The 22860-nt window shown below is 44.3% G+C and overlaps 1 protein-coding gene across 2 annotated transcripts in view; it reads left to right on the top strand.

Annotated features, from left to right (window-relative positions):
• Positions 1-1555: 1555 nt before the first annotated feature.
• The window catches only part of AGAP1 (ArfGAP with GTPase domain, ankyrin repeat and PH domain 1), a 327080-nt gene continuing 305775 nt past the window's right edge, over positions 1556-22860 (top strand). For both annotated transcript variants that reach the window (XM_065669649.1, XM_065669647.1), the window contains exon 1: positions 1556-2065. In XM_065669649.1, coding sequence (XP_065525721.1) covers positions 1903-2065 — 163 coding nt within the window. In that variant the 5' untranslated portion in view covers positions 1556-1902. The remainder of the gene's footprint in view (positions 2066-22860) is intronic.

Genomic DNA, 22860 nt, shown 5'->3' with positions numbered 1-22860 from the left:
ACAGCTCATTTCATATTCATGTGAGGGTGAAAGTTATTTGCTGTTAATAGGCACATCTATTCTTCCAGTAACACACTCAGTAGTACCCAGAACCTCAATCTTGTATCACAGCTTCCCCTGTCACGGCTACAGTTTGTTTTCTGGTATGAGCCACAGCATCAAGAAGCCTAATGCCTAAGTGTTACAGGGACTATCTATCTATCAGATACTAGTTACCGCATGCATGGCATAAATTGGTCCCAACTGTTCACCTCAGGAATAATGCTGATGTATTGAGCAGCAGTGTTGAATACTTCGTACAAGTCCATGTAGACAACATCAACTGCTTTGCCCCTTGGGCTGACCTGCTTTCTGTGTTGAAGTTTGCTCCACATTACAGCTTTGGAGCTTAAATCCATAAAATGTTGATGCTAAAAATGGATTCACCGAGGTGAATGGCCAACTCTGCACATAGCTGGCTTGCAGATGATACTCTTAATAAAACTTAATGACAGAGATGCTTCATTAGACCACAATTTTTATGGAGTAAATGAGATATTTCTGCTTATTCCAGATTTTTCGACTGAGAACACTGCTGTTTTCAATGCTGCTGGGTCTGTCTGTGGCTGGAGTCGTGCCAAAGCTTGCAGGGGAAGGCAGCGCTTTACATACTCGGTGATGTACCACAAAGCACAGCTATGACTTGCACAGGTCAGTGACTTGTGAGCCCTGCCACAGCTATTGCAAGCACCGCAGCTGTAAGCAACCCGGATAGAGCCCTTTCACAGCATCACTAGGGCTGGAAGGGACCTCTGGAGATGCTCCAGTCCAGCCAGGGCCAGGCAGCGCAGCTCACACAAGAACGTGTCCACGCGGGTTTGGATGTGTCCAGAGAGGGAGACTCCATAACTCCCCCGGGCACCCCTTCCACGGGTCTTTATGCACAAACCTCGTAGCCGGATCACTTCCAAGACTTCAGCGGCGGCAAGGGGCTCAGCAGAAGTGCGGGGGGCCCACGGGGCCATACTCGGGTCCTCTGAGGGCCTTCCCCGCCAGGTCCCGCACCACGGCCTCGTCCCGCACCAGGGGTCTTCCTCCACATGCGTGCACTGCTGCGCGCACGGGGCCACCCGCGGGACAGCCACTGCGCCCTCGCCCTGCCGCGGAGGAGGCCGAGGGGAGCCGGGGGAGCGCCCAGGCCCGCCGCCGCCGCCGCCGCCGCCGCCATCGCACGGAGAAGGAGCGCGCCGCGGGCGGTACCTCAGCGTATGCCCCCCAACCACCTACCCCACGACTACATTTCCCAGAGTGCCGTGCGGCGGACACGGCGCTGGCGAGCGGGGCGTGGCGTGGCCAGCGGCCTGCGCGGTGACGTAACCAGGGGGCGTGGCCTGCGTAAGAGCGTGAAGCGGGGAGCGGAGAAGGAGGCTGGGTGGGGGTGTTGTGGCGTGCGCGGGCTGCGGGGGGGGGCGCGGGCTGTCCCGCGGAGAGCGGGGCCGCGTGCGGCGCGCAGGGCGCGAGAGCGAGGCTGGGCCTGCGGGGCGGGGGCAGTGCGTGGGGCTGAGGCGGGGCCGGCCATTGGCTGCCGGCGGGGGGGCGGCGTGGAGCGGGCGCTGTGGAGTTGAGGCGGCGGGGGCCGGCCGGGAGCTCAGCGGCTCCATGGGGCCGGGGCCGGCCAGGTCGCGCCGCCCCGGCGCTGCCGTGAAGTGACAGCGGGCGGGCAACGGCGGCAGCTCCCCGTGCGGACGGCGAGGCCAAGGGCTGCTGCCGGCTCGGGGCGGGGGGTCCGGTGAGTGAGGCGGCCGGGGCGCACCCCCCCACCCCCAGCTCCCGCTGCGCGCCCCGCCTCGCCGCCGCCACCCGCCGGCCTACGCGGGGGTCTCGGTGCCCGGAGGGAAGGCGGCGGAGGGGAGCGGCCGCGCCATGAACTACCAGCAGCAGCTGGCTAACTCGGCAGCCATCCGGGCCGAGATCCAGCGCTTCGAGTCGGTGCACCCCAACATCTACTCCATCTACGAGCTGCTGGAGCGGGTGGAGGAGCCGGTGCTGCAGAACCAGATCCGCGAGCATGTCATCGCCATCGAAGGTGAGACGGCGGCTCCGGCGTCGAAGGGGAGTGGGGCAGAGGCGGCGGGGGGACCCCCCCGTGCCACGGCCCTGCACGCAGGGTAGTGCTGGCTCGCTGGGAGCAGCCGCCTCCCCGGTCCAGGCTTTATCGGGCGGTAGAGGGGTTTCTTGGCCTGGTCCCCATCGGTCCCCATGCCCAGCGCGGCCGCTCGGTGCGGGTTTTCCTCCGCAGCCGAGTGAGAGGTGAATGTGTTGAGAGCACGGCGCTGCAGGGAGAAGTTGTTTTGCTACTTGCCTGCGGTCCTGCTGGGACTGAGCTGCGGTGGGGAAAGGGGGTTGCTCCCTTTGCCTGCAGAGGGGTGGGGGGAAACGCGGTTTTCTTCGGTGCTCCGTGCGGTTTGTGATTTAAAGACGTGTAAAGTGCGGGTTGCCGTTTAGCGGCGGGTACGTAGGGTGTGCAGCTGGTTACAGAGCGGTGCTGTGCCTGCGCAGCGGTGTGAGAGCAGGTTTGGAGGCAAGATGGAGATAACAGTCTTCTAAGCTTGGATTTATGTGCGTCTGTCCCCGAAGGAGCACTACGGAGACTCGCGAACTGCTTAGGATGTGCAAAATAAGAGGAAAAATAGTCAGGATTGGGAAGTCTACAGGTATTTTTCTTAACTATCTCTGGAGTTAAAGAGAATGGGCGGAATTGGCCAAGAACATGTGTTTTAAGAAGAAATTTTTGAGTTGCTTTGCACAAGAACTCCATAAGCTTTTCATTGTGTACTTTAGCTACTGAAATAGCCTGCCACTGTTTCAGAAGGGGTTCAGGCTAGCAGAGTGTGGTGTACAGCAGCTGAAGCACAGGGCTGCTTAAGAACATCTTGTGTTGATGGCCTGCTTGTCCTTAAACTATATGCGATAAAAAAAGTCCTGATGGAAAAGCTGCTATTGGGATTGTTGCTTGAAAGGCTGTTGTTGGTCTGGCTCTGGAGCAGTGCAGCTTGAATAGATAGACATAATGTTTAATAGACAGACACAGGCATAATACACATAATGCTAACGTTTTAGGGGGGGAGGAGGCAAACACCCTCCTGTAGTGTATAGTGAGTCACTGAGGCTGGCAGTGCCTGTCACTTACTAAAGAACATGGTCCCCAGCTAAATCGCTGCACCCGACTGAGTATGTGCATATTCTCTGTTGTGTTAGTCACTGTTGAAGTTGTGGCGTACGGTTTTAGCTTCCTGGAGTCTGGGTTGTTCTCTCCTGAGAGTCATTTGTGCTCTCCTCTTTCACCAAAGAGATAGAAACATGTTCCTTTGTATTGCTGGAAGGATGTGGCACAGGTACCACGGTCACTTTGTCGCCTTGTGTTTTGGGTTTTTATGGGATAGATGATGCCTTTGGGGAACTTACTATTTTTATTTTTTTTTTAGGTGGCAAATAATACATATTTATGGGGTATAAATGTGTTTCTTGAATCAGATGCTTGGGATACAGTGATACAGCCAAGCTGAAGTGGAAGGAGGATGTGAAGTACTGCATGTTATCTTCACAGCGTGTGACTTGCGTTACTCTTTTCATGTATTAATGACTTGTGTTACCCAAGCGTGGCTCAGTTCATTTGTCAGTCACAAAGACTTGAAAACCAAAATAGCAGCCTGTAAATGTGTTCCCAAAGCAGAGTAAAATTTGTGCAGGCGATTTGCTTAGGTTGGACACTGAGTCATGAAACCAGTGGATGTGATTCATGGGAAAGTTTTATCTAGGAAATGTGTGTATTTGAAGTCTTGTCTGTTCTGAGGGCTCTTCAACTCTTAGATAGATATTAAACATCGCATGTAGTTAAAATAACCCCACCAACTTCCTTTATCTGTTCCTCAGTGATTCCAGCTTGTAAAGCTGTGTGATGATGCCTTGTTGCATGGAGTAAGGACTTGGGAACAGTTATCTCTGTTGTGGCTGATTCCAGTTTTCCTGCAAAGAGTTTAGTGTTGTAATGATGCTCCCCAAATCACAGAACCTTTTGAGTTCAAGGTGCTCAGCTTTTTCACTGACAGTGAAGGGCTGGCATGAGAAAATGTTAAGTAACTTTCTGTTGAAGTAGTTCCTTCAAGCAGAATGAGAACTGTACCCATTAAAGAAGTCTTGTTAGTTCAGGCTGCTTTAAGCTGCAGCTCTAATCAACAGGTGCTCCTTGAACAGCTCAGATGATACCTTTCTGCTCATGAGAGGCTTGACAGCTCTGGAGATCATAGCTGGAATCTAAAGGAATATGAAACTTATTTCAGTGGAGATGCTGTTGCTTGGTCTCAGAATTTCGTTTTCCATATGGAATGGCACTGTCTTCCCAAATTCCCTGCCAGTGTTCTAGTGTTGGACAGAGCTTGGAACAACCTACTCTAGTGGAAGGTGCCTCTGCCCATGGCAGGGGGCTGAAACTATATGAACTTAAGGTCCCTTCTAACACTAACCATTCTATAATGATTCCCAACACTTTAGATTTTATTGGCAATGTAAACTCTTTAGGTTTTGAGTTGATTATAGGAATGTTTGGACATACTTGCTGGACTGGTGAAATAATGTGAAATCAAAACTGGCCTTTCAGCAGTAGCAGTTTTTGATGTTCAAGTACATGAGCTGTATCTAAACCTAAGAGAGCAAGTGGATTGGGTCCTCAATTGACATAGCACAGAGTTTTTTTTTCCTTATATTATTCTAAGTTAGGTGTGATACTGGGTAAAAGAACTCTGTGTGGGATTAGTTCATTAGTTTTATCTCACTGGAGAACTGGTTACATTGAGGTTCTCCTGTTTCACAGACTTGCAAAGTCAATAGTTTAAAAGCATGTATTTCCATTCTGTTTTGATATGAAATTCATACTAAGTAGCCGAACAGTTTTAGATACTGTTATTTAGACTGTTAACTGTAGTAAAACCTGCCTTCATGTGTTCTGTAGTTCATGAGCTCAATTTGGTGGGTAGATGCATCAGAACTTCGTCAGTATTATGCAGTTCTTATATCAAGAATATTGTGTGCCTAGGAATAGGATGAAGAGAAGGTGAATATGGTCTTTAAAATGCTGGCGGCATGTGGAGGTTTCAAGGTATGATGGTCTAAAAGTGTGCGTTTAGGTACATAAGGGTAGGTAACACTGAATACTTCAGCTCCAGTTTCAGTCATCCAGACTGAGACTGGTATTATATTGTTATAAAATGTTCCAAATGATCCAAACCCAAGGAAAGAGAGTGAAAAAGTTCATTTCTAATGCTACATGAAAGGATTTTAAAACAATTCACCAATGTCGATGTTATCTTGGCTACTATTACATAAAAACACTTTTGCCAATGTGCTTACTCTGAACAGATGCTAATGTAGCAAGTGTGGAGCATCTGAAATAGTTTGCTATCATTTTACACTTAGCAAGCTCATCAAAACATGTTCTGCTTCACTGCGGGGTTGGAGCACGTTTTCCTAACTGGGAGATAATTTGAATCCTTTGCTAGTAAAGCAAAGATACTAAAGACACAGGCTTCAGTGTCTTTCCACCCCAAACAGGAAATCTGATTTTATGTATTAGTCGAAGGGGAATTTGTGCTTTAATTCTTAGAGATGCCATACTAGCCATTGCTCAGTTACGAATTGGTGTCCTCCAGCTCTTTTTGTGATTCCTATTCTATTTTTAATGTTAAATTGAAAAGTACATTGTGAATGCTGCTTTGAGTTTTCAAGTGATGGCTCCAGGAATAATCAAAGTCTTAGAGCAAATATGAGACCTGTATGCTTGTAAATTGCGTGTTCAGGACAGTGCAAAGATGCTCCTGCACCAGGCAAGGATGCGTGGGAGAGAGAGAGTGGTAGGAGGTATAAACCTTGCTTTATTTTCTTGTTCAGTCACTTTTAAAAGTATGGTTTCTTGCAAAGAAAGAAATGTAGGGTGGAGGAAAAGCATCTGATGCATTAGAGGCATGTATGTTACCTGATGTGGGACTCCACATTGGTGTTATTACCTCTTATGGCCATTCTTGGAGCCATTTAACTTTGCCGCTCCTTAAATGCTGGTGTTGACCATGTTGGGGGTTCAATGCTATCATGGGACTGCCTTACAGGAGAAGTTATACTCAATTTTGCAGTTGAGGTAATAATATGTTAACACTTCTGTTGCTGCTGAAGTGTATGAGACAACAGAGTTGAAAAATGTTTATCCTCCAAGAGCATTGTTCTCTGTTGTGAAATATAAGACCACAGCCCTTTTTCTTGCTTAATGTACTTGTTCTCTCCTGCCTGATGATAGAAAAATGACAAGCACATCAATGAGCAACCTTCTTTGGCTTCCTAGTGTGGAAAGAATATCATTATTAGTTGAAAACATGGGACTTTGCTTTAACTTGCCAGCTTAGTGATAAGGTGAGGGTGAATCACTGCTGCATAGTAGCTGCCTCTTAATAATGCGAGCCTTCCTGCAGACATACACAGAGCTCATGACAAGGAGCAGAAGCTGATTGTAGTACAAGAGTTGGCATAAAGTTGTATCGGAGCCACAACTTGGAAATCCTAGGATGGTTTGAATTGGAAGGTATCACTCTGAAAACTGTTTGAATACCAGTCACTCCCTTTCCTAAGCTATTCTGTTGAAGCAGACTTGGATCCAGCAGCTGGGGACCTCCATGCAAGTAAATAAGCCAAGCTCTTGGGGAGGGGATTTCTTTGGGAATATGTTGTAATGTTTCCATATATCAAAAAAATTATGGTATAGTTCAGATGTTTAGGCATAAATGACCAAAGCTGGAAAAACCTCCAAGTAATGCATAAGAGTTTAATTGTGAAACCCTAATAGCAATCACCTTGTTGAAGCTATTGTTATTGTTGTGCTATCGCCTGTGTAATTAGGATCAAGATATGAAATTTGAAAGGCTAAAGCTGATTCTCCAGAGAGCCATCTTGCTTCAGATTCCTGGGAGAGAAGACAACAGCAGAGCATGCCGGGAATGTGCTTTTGTGTTTGTTTGCTGGGGGATTCAGTCTGTGTGATTCAGAGGTAGGGAATTTGAACCCATTATCTCTACCCAGTGCATAAATGCATCTGGGTAAGTACTGAGCATGCATATACATGGAAAGCATTGACTTGGGCAGAGCCAGTGCAATATGTTTGGAACAAGTCTCTTAATGCCTTTTCCTGCTGGTTGTGATACTTGACTTTGTGGACCAAGTTGTGTGTTAACCTAGCTAAAAGGTAGCATTCTGTCTTGCTGTTTGTGACCTTTCAGTGTGGACAGATTGATGTAATGCAGTTACCTACCTACTAGTTTTGGTGGCTAGTATCAAGATGGAAAGACCTTTCTTTTTAATGAGGAAGGTAATAAACTTATGCGAGTGAAAATGCAAATGCTTGTCCCTAACTTTAGCTGCAAAGTTAGGTTTGATAGTTGTGACTGAAGTTACTGGTGTGTCTTAATCCATGCTTTGTCACTGTTCTCACTCAGCAAAAGCTGTATGATTATATATCAGATGCTTTGAGCGAGTGGCACACAAGTTACAAATCCAGAGGAAAGCCTTAAACCATTAATTGCTGAGGATAACTTTTTTCCCTGTGCAAAGGAGACATGCTGTGGGTTAACTGATGATGGAACAAATGTGTTGTGAGGCTTGAGGCTTTGCAGGAGTGTGCCAGGCTTCTCCCACCGTTTGCTTTGGGGGATTAGTTTAAAGCAGCATGCAGTAATGCTGAACTAAGAGTTCATGCTGCTGTGTATACAGATCACTGCCTTTAATTCTATTTAAACTGGCAAATGAGTCTTACTCCCTAAGAAGAGGGGGCACTCAGCAAGGCAGCAGGTTAGAATATGTGCTTTGCTTTGGCTGATCTCAAGCACTTTGGGAGAGGCAGCATACCTTGTAGCATGGATTGCTTTATGTTCTGCATTGTGCTTAGTGAAGTACAAAATGGCAATTGCATGTTTTAAAGGTGACGTAGATGCTCAAGTGAAGTGTGTTTACACCTTATGAAAAATACTGTTATCCAGCACTGAAGGTACCTGTAACTTAACTTCAGGTTGTTTGAATCTTGGATCATGTAGTGAAAACTATTATGGGAATATGGTGTATGTTATTAATTGTTAATAGTTAAGGGATGCACTTCTAAGTGTTAGACTGTGGTATGTTTGTAAATGAAATAAAAAAAAAACAACCCAAAACACACTGTTTTTTCTTTGGCAAATGATGGAGGCTGGGAGTCATAGAATAGCATCCCAGACTGGTTTGGGATGAAGGGACCTTAAAGCTCATCCAGTGCAAGCCACTTGCCATGGGCAGGGACACCTTCCACTAGAGCAGGTTGTTCCAAGCCCCTGTGTCCAACCTGGCCTTGGACACTGCCAGGGATGGGGCAGCCACAGCTTCTCTGGGCTCCCTGTGCCAGCGCCTCAGCACCCTCACAGGGAAGAGCTTCTGCCTAAGAGCTCATCTCAGTCTCCCCTGTTCTGGCAGGTTAAAGCCATTCCCCTTGTCCTGTCCCTACAGGCCCTTGTCCAAAGCTGCTCTCCAGGTTTCCTGTAGCCCCTTTATGCGCAGGAGATGCTCTAAGGTCTCCCCTTAAGGAGCCTTCTCTTCAGGCTGAACAAGCCCAGCTCTTTGAATCATTCTTTCTTAAAGCCAAAATCCTCAAAAAGTTCAAGCACAAAAAAAAAAAAAAGGTGGTTTCTTTTTAAGTCACTCCAGCTCCCCAAACAAAGGCATTTTTTGTCAGTCACTACCCTCAAAATGAAGATTTTTTTTCCCTAATGTTTAATCTAAATCCCCCCTCTCTAAGTTTAAAGCCGTTAATAGTGCCAAGCAGTTGAAAAACTTCAACCCAAACTGAGGGTTGTTCTTTACTGCACAACAATCAGGAATTGGTTTTGTCCTTACCAGTAAGCAAGGTAAATGGCAGTGCTGGTATTTTTGGCACATATTTGAAGAAGGGGTAATGTAAGCTCCCAAAGTCTTAGTAGCTGAGATGGAGAAGTCAGTTGCATCTCAACTGTGTGACTTTTTGCTGACGGATGCAAACATCTGCTTCTGGAGAGTTTGGTTTTCAGGGTATTCTTTGACTCACACACACACAGCTTTGCATCATTTGTGGCAAAGAAACCTGAAATGATTCCTTAGTAACCACAGTGGATAAAGTTCTCTATTCTGGGAAGGTATTGAATTAAACGGCTTCAGTCGTCTCAACATCTGTGAGAATAAGAGACTTGTCTTCTGTAATATTAGGTTTTGTCCTTGACTGCCTTCCAGCACTGCTTGTGCTTTGTCACCTATACTGAGGGAAAACTGTGCCTATACTTCTCTTATATTCTCACTTGTATTCTCACAGTAACATGAAATAATTGAGCAAAGACAGTGCTAGATATAGACCGGTTGTGAGATGCTGCTGTTATTTGATTTAAAGACTTCTGGAATTCTGTACCATTAGAATATAGTTTCATGGAAGTCATCTCTCTATGGAGAGATAGACACAGGGAGTCCCCATGGTGAAGTAAGTGGTGGTTATGTTTTGGGGTTTTAAGTCATTGGTATTGAACCTCATTGCTGAACCTGTTTTAGTGTTCAAACACAGTGACAAGACATAGTTCAAGTGCAGCAATAAACTCTCCAGCCTATGGGTACAGGGCACTGAAATGCTTTTGGAGTGATGAGGTTAAGCTTTTAACGGGATTTTATGAAATCAGGAACACTTAAATTCTCTTCCATCTGTATGGAAAAACTTCCCAACTATTTCTTAGTCTTCTGGACAGAGCTTTTGATCCCAAGTTGTTCGCAATTAATTTGTACTTCTGCAGTTGTGACAAGGTTGTAAATGCTGCAAGGATCTTGTGACCGATGTTGGAAATAAGGCTCCAGTGCTGTCTGACTCAGATGGGTTTGGGCTACCAGGGATCTGCGACTAGTTAGAAAGCTTGCTTTAGATTCTGAGTTCCAAGGTGGAAAGAGAGAGGTGGTCAGGTTCCTCTGTTGGTGAATCCCATGTGGGCAGCTGGCAATTCCAAAGCCCTCTGGAAGTATTTAATGTCCTTTTGTGAGTGGATGGAAGCAGATGTGTTACTTAATCAGGATGTGCGCATTCAACCTCATTAATGCCAGGTTTCTGGCTAATACTGTCTGTAGGGCCTGTGTAAGCGTACAAATAAAAGTGTGTTAAGGTGTCAGTGTGTGTCTAACCCAGTGAATGACTTGGGTTTTCCTTTTGCTTGTTGCTGAAGTAGGCTTCAGTTAACCACTTCAGGAAGCAAGTACTAAAGCCGCAGGGTTGAGGTGTGTGAAATGGGTAATTTCATTGTCTTGTTTCATAGCTTTGTTTGCATAGTTGGATAATGAATGTCAGCCTAATGATTAGGCAGCTATTGTGGTAAGTTTCCCTTCTGTATGGCTGTACAGGCAGGCAAAGGGCCTCTTAAGCTTACTGGAATGGAATACACAGCAGTTTGGAAGGGATTGAAGGAGTGTTTAGAGCCTCAACCAAACCAATGCTCATGCAAGTTAAAATGAAACCTGTAGAGAACCCACTTTTACTTGAGCTTGGTAGTGCTTACATTTTCTTTTGAAGTAAAGCTGCAGATGAAATTCTTCCTGACAGTAAATTTTCTGTTTACTTACACCACTGTATGTGTACTTTACAACTGTATTTTCCAGTAACATAAGATGCATCAATAGAGTCACTGCTGCAAGATTTTGTAGTCTTGCTGTAACTCTCAGTATTCTGTTAAATGCATGGTACTGTACAAATGTGGGATTGCCATTATCTTACCGGTGCCACTTCCGTGCTCAGCAGAGCAGCCAGGAGACTGTCTTTCAGGTATCACAGCAACCGTATTCTCTAGAGGAAATATGCTAAAAGCATGGCACTCTGAGTGCCCAGACAGCAGACATTTTAATGTATACCACTTCACTTGGCTAATGCCTGTGTATCCCAGTTAACCAGTTGTGAACCACAGCAGGGCTTTGTGCATCGCTTGGTCACTAATGCAAGACAAGTGTCTCAGGATGCTTAAATAAGGAGGTGGCTGGCATATGAATTTGTGCTAACATGGAAGGTGAGTGTAGCAGGGAGACAGCAGTGAATTTCCTCAGAGATACTAAGCAATAAGCTAAATAGGTGAAAGTTAGATAGGAGGTAGCTAAATTGCCATACATCCTCATGCCTGCTGTTCTAGATAATATTGGAGGCATAGTAAGAAATGGGTATCAAGTTCTTGAGAGAAAGATGGGCTGTATATCTCTGATTTGGATAACTCCACTGTTTAGCACTAAACCTAGAATGGTAGCTTGGAAAAATCTTCATAGGTATGGCATTTGATAGAATGCTGATAAAGCAGCTACAAATCATTTTGTCATGAATTGCACCGGCTCTGCTCCTGGCTAGAAAGTATCCCTGCTTGTGTTCCCCAGCTGCAAGTGGCAACCATCAAAACTACGGAATAATGACAGTGAAGGAAACTAATATTACTTTGCATTCCTGAGCATAAAATCAATCAAAGATGTGATAGAGTTTATAAATGCTTTTCTAGTAATGTTTTGTTAGTGCTTTTAATACACACTAAAGTCTTCATAGGATTACTTTCTTTTCTGATGCTGTGATTATAGGCTGAGTAGTAGTTTTCCTTCAAAAGACATTGCTCGGAGAACATTTGGCTTAGATTGCCCTTAGAATTTGGGGTTGAAAAAGTTCTATGGATCTCGGGGCAAGCTTCTGCACAGGATAGTGTTCATGACATGGAGCTGAACCTTTGCATGAAACTTGACAATGCTAGTGGTATGCTCTATGTGAAGAAAATCTGTAGCTGCAGCCTTAGTGCATTGGGCCTTTCCTAGAGTCATTTATCACTTTTCTGTGGCAGTTCTGTTACTTGAACCTGAAGCTGTTGGTTCACTCTTGGAGTTTAATAAATGAAAGCAGGATGGAATAGAAACTAGCTCTGGAAGGCTATTTCTTTACCCTGTGGCAGCTCATCTATTCAGTCTCATTTCATTACTTTTCTCATGCAAAATAAGACTCTAATTTCAACCTGTGTTAATTAAGCTTCACAAACGCTGCTATGAGATTGCAGCATGGAATAGCATCTAGATGGATAACAGTGCATTAGTTGGGTGGAAGGATCTTGCTGTTGCCTTCTTTGGGAAAAACTGAATTTGAGTGGGGTGGAGCTGGCCAAAAGGGCACATCTTGCTTAAGGCAAAGATGCTGTGAATACATCGGTGGGTAACCCCCGGAGGGAGGCAGTGATGGTGTTAATCAGCTGCTAACACTGCTAGCCAGGCAAGACACAAATATTTACAGTGAGCATCTGCCTTGGTAACTGCTTCATGCATTTTAAAGCTAGGATTTTAGCTGAAGTCAGGGTTGCTACATGGCTTACAGAATGACAGTACTTCTCTGGGAATCTTGCTTACTGGAACATCTTGCTTCCTGCATCATAGAGGGAATGAAGTTAGCGCATTGCTGGTTTGATTTATGCTGCTAATTGCTGTGGTGGTTGATGTGAGCTGCATGTACTAATTGCTCGCTTCCTAGTCCTTTCCCATTTGTTTGACAAAAGCTTTTAAAATAGGGCATTATATGTTTTTTAACACTCCCCAGCAACAAACAGAAACAATTGGAGGGCCCTGATCTTGTGTACTTATCCATCCAACACCTGAAGGGGCTACAGGAAACCTGGAGAGGGGCTTTGGACAAGGGCCTGTAGGGACTGGGTGAGCTTTAAGGAACCTTCCAACTGAAACCATTCCATGAACCTATGATCTTAGTCACCGTAATGTGGTTTTAATGTAGTCTCGTTGTTCTTCATGGTGTTTTAACAACCTTTGGAAAAATACTTTTCCAAAGCATGCTGGGTTTTTTTTTTTTCATCCTAAAACTGGAACGTTGCCCTTATCTCTATGGTAAAGGTAGAATATGTATGATAGTTGACTGTGCAGTTTTAGATGCACAGTTTTAGATGGTGAAAGATGCAATGTGCCATTTGAATTTGCAGTGATGCATACATGCCTCCAGAGCAGCAGAAACTGCAGTGAGCAAAGCAGATGGGTTTTGTTTTAAATCAGTATGTCAATAAGGTGGTTTATTCAGGCTGAGCAGCTGCCTGCTAGGAACTTGACTGCAACTACCATCATCTTGGAAGAAAGCAACACTAAGGTGAGCCACTTGAGAAGTCCTCTGGTATTCCTTGATTTCAGTGAAAGGTGCTGTCAGAGGGACCTCTGTTACTGTGTCATGTTAATCCATTTCATAGCATCACAGACTGGTTTGTGTTGGAAGGGACCTTAAAGCTCATTCGGCATATTGAAGCTGGCACACAACTCTGTAGGTTAATGCAGAGGTCTCGTGCAGGTTGTGGGACTAATTAATGGGCTGTGTATAGGATGTTTAGGTGGTAATGATGTTGCGTGCTACCAGTGTTGTTAACACCTGAGCTAACTACGCTGAAGCTGGCTCAAGTATGCTGAGAAAGTCTTGTAGTTTTAAATGGGATGAGTTTTGAGATGTGTTCTCCAGTGGATTCTGGAACAGCTGTGTGTTGAGAAATGGTTAAATAGCCTGAATATGAAGTGTGTCTATTCTGTCAGTGTTAGTCTCTTGCCTGCCTCTCTTAACCTTTTAAATCAATACAAAGCTATGTCAGCAGAGGGAGGACCTCTGGGGAACATATTCCCTGTACAGTCATTAACACACAGCTTTCACTGGGGATATGTGTGGAGAAAGCTATAGTGTGAGGTGTCCCTGCCCACAGCAGGGGGTTTGGAACCACATGAACTTAAGGTCCTTTCCAACCCTAACTGTTCTATGATTTTATGATTCCAGAAACCCCCTTTACTATCTTGTGACTCCTGGTCTGGTTGCGTAGATTCCTGTTAGCTTCACCTGCGTGCTTAGGGTGTGTGTTTGTCCTGGGAGGACCATGTCTGGATTGAAGAAAAAGACATTGTTTGTGTATATATCAGGTGCTTGTTGAAGCATTAGAAGTATCAAAAGCTAAAATGGAGAATGAATATAGTAGGCTTAAACTGGAAGAGACATGGTTGAAATGTCCATAAAGTTCTGAAAACCAACAGGAGTGGTAACTACACTGATTATGGCCTTCAGGTTTTGTATTGACAAAGTACTGGAGTACCACCATCTTGTACAGACCCAAATCAAAAGCAGTGATAGTTAAGTGATAGCTGGATAATAGTCTAGCCTTTTCAAGCTGAACATAAAATTCTGAGTCTTAGAAGATAGTTTACTAAAGGTCTTGAAAATGTTGACTCTTTGTAAGAGACATTTGTTGCCATCCAAAGTGGGATTTGTGTTGAATGCTGTGGCCGAGCTATTCCGTAAGCACTTCTACATGGCACAGGAGTGATCTGAGAGCGCATTTGGTGGTTGCTACTGGTCCTGGAGCTAGAATCATTTTGGACTTGATGATCTCAAGGTCTTTTCCAGCCTAGCTGATTCTATGATTCTATCAGTTGCTCAAACCGTTTCTGTATGGACATAGTTGTCTTGAGCACAACAAAAAGTAAGAGAAAACAAATGGAATATGAGTGCATGGGAGCTGTGTATAAGAACTGTATGAGGTGTAATGTTCTCCTTGGAAAGGTGGACAGATGGAAACTTCTATGCTGATGAGAAATGTGAGATGCAAAGTTATCACTTGGAGAGAGAGTGGGTGTTTAGTTTTTAACGATGCAGCTTATAAGTAAGTAATGCCTATGAAGCTGTACAAACAGTTTAAAGGTCAAGGTAACTATACACGCTTGAGGCATGGGATAGGTAGTGGGTTTCAAACATGAAAGAATCTTTTTTTTCCTTAGTGTTTGCTTCAAAGCAGGACAAACAGGCCATTGAAAAGGGGGTGATGGCTGCAGTGTAGAGGCCTTAGTGTCTGTTGGTTTTACTCTAGCAAACTTTATGGATGGTTGCAGGCTGTTAGCTTCTGGAAATAAGCAGCAGCAAATTGTCATAATGCTTCAAGACCAGCAGCTCTTCCTGGGATGCTTTGGGATATAAACCAGAATGACAGAACTTGAGGGGAATTTTGAAGGCTTCCGGAATACCATTTTTATCTGTTTGAGTGTTGTGAAGGGCTCTTACATTGGACTTGGTTCTGCTTCTGGTCCCTCTGACTGCCAGCTTTAAGTCTGACTTCTGTATTTAGCCATTGATATATAGTGTGTCATAATGAGCATCTGATTTAAAGGCAAAGATATTTAGCTACAAGTAGGTTGTGGCACTTCTTTAATTTGCACCTTGCATCTACTTGTCAGGAAATGTATAAATTTGCAGTTAGCTTTGGAGTGTTTAAAATGAAAGAGTCCTTTTGTTCATTTCCTGAAGGGAGGAGTGACAATAAATCAAGTTGCTTTTATTTATGTTGCATTCAAGTGCAGTGTGACAGGGGAGGATTTGCAGGAAGGAATATGTAAAGCACCTTGCTAATGACAAATTGTGATCTCAGATTGAAATAACTGAGATACCACATGTAATTCTGATCCCATTTAGTAGTGCACTTTGTGATTCTGTGATTATTTTTTTTTTTTCCTGTTTGCACATGAGGTTTGCTGTAACATGGTGGTTTTCATCCAGTGGCCAAACTGACTTGGGTAAAAAGAAACAAACATTCTAACTTAGGCTTTGTGTCTGCTCTCTAGGAGGTGAAGGCTTTATGTTGAGTAAAGGATAAAGTATTTGCTGACAGTTGGGCTATTGCTAATCTTATGTAAATGATGTATTGAGCAGCTGAGGCCTGATTAATAATGAATAAAGTAGTTGCAGTACTAAGACAGTCTTCGGGGAAAACTACAATAACCAAGCTTTGTAAAACTGTCTTCAGAAGGCTTGCAGGGTGAGTTAGTCAGGTAAGTTTGTGATCTGAGGGTGATATTTCTGTGCCCCTTTGGGCCTTCCGTTCAGCTTCCATTCAGAGTGAGGTGATGTGCTGCTTGATTCCCAGTTCAGATTTAGCTGAAAATAATACTAGGAATGTGAAAGGTGTTTGGTAAAGTGAAGTAAAAATGTATAAATATTGCTGACAATGGATGTAGATCTTTACTGAGAGTATAGCTTAGGAGTGGGTGAGTCTGTAACAAGTAGTTCACTGTTGCTAAAAGAGGAGGGTCTTTCCACCCCATCACCTCCCTTGACAAGGTTTGGCCTTGCAGAAACAAGCTCCGTGTAAAAAAAAAAAAAAAAAAAAAATAAAAGAAATGTAACTAGTTGCTTTGAAGAGCAACAATTCTTTGGGGACTGTAGTGATAAGACCAGGGGTGATGGGTTCAAACTGAAACAGGGAGATTTAGTTTATGTATAAGGAAGAAGTTCTTCACTGGTGAAGGGTGGTGACTGGAGCTGAGGAACGATTCCTTCCCCAGAGGGTGCTCAGGCATTGGAACAGGCTGCCCAGGGCAGGGCTGGAGTCACCGTCCCTGCCAAGTGCTCCCACACTGTGGAGACGAGGCCTCAGTGCCGTGGGTCAGTGGTGGCCTTGGCAGTGCTGGGGAGCAGCTGGACTGGATGGGCTTAAAGGTCTTATCCATCTCATCTGATCCTGTGATTGTGTGCTGTGTCCTGGGCTTGAATGAAAGGAGCACTAAGTTCTCTAAGTCTTATTGTTGTTTTATGCTAATGCTGCTCTGTGTTGACAACTTTGTATGATATAATTTAAGTAATGTTTTAACGAGTGGTGACTGTGGTAATTTGTTAATGTTGAGATTAATTGCAGCACTTACTGGAGCAACTGTTGGCCAAACCAATCAGTGAAGTTTTGCGCAGGACACTTGGCGTTCTCTGGAAAATGCTGATTTATCCCGAATGGATAGATATGCTGAGTGCTTGAGTAGGATTGACTGGGTGTCCTTTCACTCAGTCTTTCCAGTCTGTACTATGAGATTGGTCTGCTCTGTATTTGCCCCCTTCCATCAGTGGGTGTGGAGGACTATGCCATGCTGTGGAAGTGAGAATTCTGCCTATGCACACTTTTCCATGGGTACATTTGGCAGGAAATGCCCTGAATGAAAAATAAGCCAAGGGGTCAGCATAGATCCACCTTCTCATGTTGTCATTATACTTACTTTTTTCCCAGCTAACCTGATACTGAAGTGTTTTGGTAGTCTGGAAATTGCTGACTATAGAGTGTATCTGTATAGATACATTCTGGCGAGAACTGGAACCTGCCTGCTCAAAGCATCTTGAGCTTTTAAGGACTGATTCTCAACACTGCTGAATAATCACTTGTGTACTTGAACCTTTATTTTTAAGGCAATAGGAACCTCTTCTTAGTAATTAAGCTGCCTGTGTGTCTTGAATTTGTTGCAAATATAAAATCCTGAAAGAAAGGAAAATACATGGAATGATACTGCCTATGAAGTAAACATCTAGTTATCAAAGTAATGACACTGCAATGGCTGAATTAATCTGTGCTGGGGGGATGGAGGGAAACAAGTCTATTGGGTGTGAATTTCCTCAAGTGGATGTTATGGATCAGTGGACATCTCTTAAAGGCACCTGTAGCTTCAGGCAGTGAGTAAAGGAGAATCGTCATCTAGAACATGGAATTGGCTGGGTTTGTGTGGGGCTTCTCAAATACATGGGGCTTAGCAACTTGAGGTGTTAAGTGCTTGTGAGCAGAACACAGTCTTGTAGGGTGGATCACTGAGTGTTCTTTGCTGTTCTGCTTGCAATGAAGCTAAGCCTGCTTGGAAGTTTGATGTACCCTGTTTTTCAAATACTCAGGTTTCAGAGCACGTATTGGGATATTTTTAGTTCATTGAGAAAGTGCTCAGTGGAGAGAAATGACAGAGCAAACTGGTATGTCTGCTACAGACACTGTTCTTGTGCTGCATTTCTGGCAAGAGTTTCTCCATTTCGTCGTTCTGGCTATGGCCTTCCTAAAACTTGTGGTGATCACGTTGATATTGTAAATCTCCAAGTGAACTCTAAATGCATCGTAGCACAGAAATGTGATGGTGGAAGAGTTTTGAAGTTCGAACAAATTTCTCTGTTGCCAAATACAAGGTAATCTGATTTCTAACTTGTGTTACAGTTGGGCATTCAGAGTACATAAACAGGAGGAAGTGTGCTCTTTGTTTTTGTGTCTTTGAAATGTGATGAACATCTGAGACAGATCTGTTGCTAGGACATTATTCCAGGTAGCTATTAGTTAATGGAATTACAGAAGTCTCACTGAAGAACTCACTGCTGCTCAGTTTGTGAGCATCTTTCCTGAGCATATTGTTAGTGACTAGTATCACCCCTGATCAGTTCAGTAAATAATGCTCTTCTCTATGAAATTAAAGCATCTTCCACATGACTTGGGTCTCAAGTTCTAGGTGATGCTTAATGAAAACACATTCTGTCTTATTGCTAGGCAGTGTTGGCCTTTTAAAAATGCATGCTATTAACTGCTGCTGCTAATCTTGGAGCATGTGCTCTTGAAATGCCAGTACCAGTTCGTATTTACTGAAATTGAAAAGAAAGGGACTTTTCACTCCCCGGAAGATGTGTAAAAGTTACTGTACTATGTACAAGTTCTGTGTTTAATTCTGTCATGGTTCAGGCTCAGGAGTTCTTGACAGATGCTTGCTAAGGTCAAGTAACTGCACAGGCTGTGCAAACTTCAAGCAATAGAGCTATGCCTGGGCTTGTGTGAAATGCAAGTACTGATACTGTGGAACAAGGATTCAGCATGTCAAAAGTGATCTCTTGTGTTGACATCCAGATGGAAATGTAGGAGTTACTGTAAGTGCCAACTTACAGCTTACTGGGGCTGTCACCAGTGAACCTGTATCTACCATACTGCAGCGGATGGACCACTGTGCATTCAGGATTTCATCTCCTGGCAAAGCTTGGTGACACAAAAAGGGGTGGCCATCTCGTCTGCCATGAGCACTTAGGGACATGGGTTAGTGGTGGGCTTGGCAATGCTGGGTTAACAGTTGGACTTTATCATCTTAAAGGTCTTTTCCAACCTAAACAAATCTGTGATACTGTGTGGTGTTGATAAGGGACACAATTGACACTGTCAATTGGACACAAAGTGCTTACCCCTGGTGTACTCAGCCCATCCTTCCCTTGAAGGGCTCTGGTGATTGAGGTCTCTGATAGCCACTGATACTACTGTTAGTTTCTGATATAAAACTTACTCATCTTGATCTTAAAAGCAATGAAGAGTTTGTTTCCACTGCTCCTTGGTGAATGGCTTCTAAGTTTTGATCATCCTGATAACTGTGCTGTCTTCTGTTTGCAGGAGCCTTACCCAGGCTCTGTGCTGTGCTTTTGTTACACCTCCGCTGTTTGCTGTGCAGGTGATGAACAGATCATCCTCACCTATCTTTGTAGTTCAAGTCTTTATCACAACAAACCTGAAAAGGAACCACAAACTTTCATCTGCTTTTCAAAGGTTTTCCACAATGTAGGGAAAACACTCATGATCTTATGTGACAGAAAAGGACCTGCTTGGAAGAGGAGCTTGCTGCCTGTGTGAGGATGAGGAACAAGGTAACTGGGCTACTTTAAGGAAGCCTCAGAAATGAGATCATTTTCCTAATGGTAAGGGCTGAAGCGTAGATGTTTCTTGTGGTTGAAGTGTGGTCTGTGTGGCAGCTGAAGCTGTGTGAAGAGGGGGCAGGGATGACAGAGTGCCGCTCCTCTGAACTAGGTCTGCAGCCATGGGTGACTGCCTCTGATAATAGCCAATTTTTGTCCTCTAATTTAAGATAACATTTTTCTCAGTGTACCTAGAAAGAACTACTGGCTCTTCAGAAGCAGTTCTTACTCCTTTTCTTGTTCCTTTCTGTCTAGAACAAGCGATTACTACCAGGTGTTTGTAAAGACACAGAGTGTGTATTGAATGCTTAAATCTGATTGAATGCTTCATCCTGTAATTACTTGCAGGGATTATCTTTCCAAACAAATCTGCCAAATCCTACATTATTTCTTGGAAATATTGAGCCAGCTGCTAGGTCTGAGGCTTGTTTGTCAACAGAAAAAGTGGGGTTTGGTGCAAGTACTGTGTTTAGAACGGGAACTTTGCCTCTGCTTGTTTATGAGCTTAGCAGGACAAATAGGACATAGTACTGAACAGCAAGAGTCGCTTGTTAGCTGAACTACAGAAATGACACTGTACTCTGAACTTAACATTCCGGGACATGGAAAAGACAAGGGGTGATGGGTGCAAGTTAGTCCTAGGGAGAATCCAATTGGACCCTAAAGGAAATATTTTCCCAATGAGAACAATCAGCCATTGGGGTAATTTCCCCAGGGAAGTGGTAGGTTCCCCAACACTGGACACTTAAAATTTGGCTGGACAGGGTGGTGGGGCATCTAATGCTTTACCAAGAAATGTTGTAACAGATGATCCTTGAGGCCCCTTCCAACCTGGTGCTCTATGGGAAGTTCACTGGGCTTTATCATTCAAAGCTATAAGTTGGACACCTTCAGAGCCTCGTTTAGCAAACAGAGCTGCCAATGAACTGTGATCTGTATGCAGATCAGACGCAGGGATCAAGCTGACTTTGCTGCTGGCTGCTACTTGCAGCTTTATTATTTCATCAGGTTTTGTGGATCTGCAGAATTCCTGCACTGTTGGGTCATGTCTAAAATCAGTTGTGGCTGAGGAGCTTGGAGAAGGTTTTAGACAAAGGAATGATGCTTTTTAGGACTTTGTCAGATGCTCACTTGGCTCTAACTGTTGCAGGATAATAACTGCAATAATAAATGTAGCAAAGAAACTGGATCATCTTGCATTCTCTGAGCTGTTGTTACGAGAATGATTTAATTGGGTTTATGAGAGGATGGAGAGCAAGCTGTTGTGGCTGAGCGGGAAGAGGAGCATTTTGACTTGGGCCTAATAACTGTGCAGTGGGAAGAATTGAGATGTACTTTGAGCAACTGAAATGCAATGTAAAAAGGAGTAGTACATGAAAAGGTTGTCCATAAGAATTTGATGTCTTCGCTTATTTGAAGACTTAGCTGTAAGAGCTTGTTACCTTTTGCTTTTTTACAGATAAGAAGTTGGTGATGTTGAAGCTGGTTAGTTGGACATGAGTTTTAGTTGTTTTATGGATCAGTTGTGTCTGATTTTTGATCTGACTCAGGCAGGAGCCTAAAGGAAAAAGCCTGAAGTGACTCTGGCTTGCTGTCCATATGAAACACTCTATTCCTCTCCTGCCTGTGATTGTACTTGTTGTAAATGTTGGAATAACTGATTGCCACTACCTGATTGATTACCCTCTTCTTAGAAGAGCCTTCTGATGAGTTGCCTCCTCTACACTAATAGCTAATGATGGAGATGGACAGAGCTTCTCCAGAAGATCTTCAGGGTGTCTCAGGCTTTTATTAGTGCTTACACTTGCATGAAAGAGCTGATGATAAGCAGGAAACTGAAACAGGAGGTGAGTGGATGCCCAAGGTAATAAACGCATTCAGAAAAGTACCTTGGGTTTGTACGGAAGGAGAAGAGTGAGGTGCATCTGTAGCCACCCTTCTCAGCTCAGAGGTTTAGAGCAAGAGATGTATTATTGAGGGGAGATGCTAGTGCATTCTCTAGCACTGTGCAAGTGAAAAAGGGGATCAGTGTGAGTTGGTTGATGGGTAGGGAGGAAATGTAGAAAACACCTTAAAAGACAGGAAATTCTTGCAGTTAAGAAAAGTCTCCAGTGAGGGGAGGGCTCAGTTCAGCAGTTGCACTTAGCTTAAATTGACCAGTCCAGTTGAATTCATGCTTTGCTTGTCTTCTCGTGCCTCTTATTGAAGTTTTTGTTCCAAACTAAAGACACCAGGAAGTTATCCCCATTTCTTCTCCATAAGTGAACCTTGCTACAGGGGAATCCCCCTGTTAGAATGGGGCATACGCATTTTGAGGTATGGGCTGGGGCAGCTGTAGTGTCTGTGCCAAACATAACAGAGGCTCATGAACCAAATAAAAGAATTTCATCAATTTCAAACCCCTTTCTTTGGTAGCTTCCTAAATTGTGGATTTCAGTGGGCTTTGGAAATAGTTTGTAATAATCCAGATCTGTCTTGCTGGGCTTATTCTTATATTGAAAAAGAGGACATCAACTAGTTCCTCAATATGTCTTCTTTAAGGTTGGGGTGAATCTCTTTCCAGGCTGCTTTGGGTGAGGCAAGCTCTGGCAGGTAGCTTGAAGAGCAGAGCTTTGCTACCACCTCATATCTGTCAGAACAACTGCTGATAGGTGACAACTCTGAATACTGACTTGAAGCGTAAGCCAGGATAGAGAGGGAAAGGGCCCAGAGGAAATGGTGCCATGGACTTTCCCTGGTGAAGACTGCACTGAGAGTGCTTCTAAAGGCTTGCTTGCAAGCACTAACGTGATTGCTAACAGTGGGAGCTGACCCTACATCAGTAAGAGCGCTTATTCTGGGAAAGAAATGTGACACAAGAGCATACAGTTTTGGAACAAACCATGAGGAGATATCTATCCATCCACTGCTGCTGTTAAACAAGTATCAGAAGCTTTTGCAAGGTCAGATTGCAGCTTCAGTAGTGAAAAAGATAAGTGTACAGAAAGCATGGTACATCAGACACGCTGCTGATGGGGGTGGCAGTTCTGAAGCTCCCTCTGCTTTGCCAGTAGAGTTATTTTAGGTCACTCTTAAAACCTGAAGTATTTGGAGGCTCAGCTGTTCAGTTCATGACTGTGCATTTTGTGGTCTACCTCACGGTGAAGGCGTCTGTGGGAAGTGAGGACTGGAGATGGAGCTTGCAAATGCACTTGTAAAGCACATCTCCGAACAAGCCTGTGGTTTCATTCAGACTTAGTTCTGGGCCTAAACCAGCCCAGTGCAGCTGCCTGTTT

Source organism: Lathamus discolor, chromosome 3 (assembly GCF_037157495.1).
Source record: "Lathamus discolor isolate bLatDis1 chromosome 3, bLatDis1.hap1, whole genome shotgun sequence".
NCBI lineage: Eukaryota > Metazoa > Chordata > Aves > Psittaciformes > Psittacidae > Lathamus > Lathamus discolor.
Note: the sequence above shows the minus strand (reverse complement) of the source record. Positions and strands in the feature narration are given on the sequence as shown.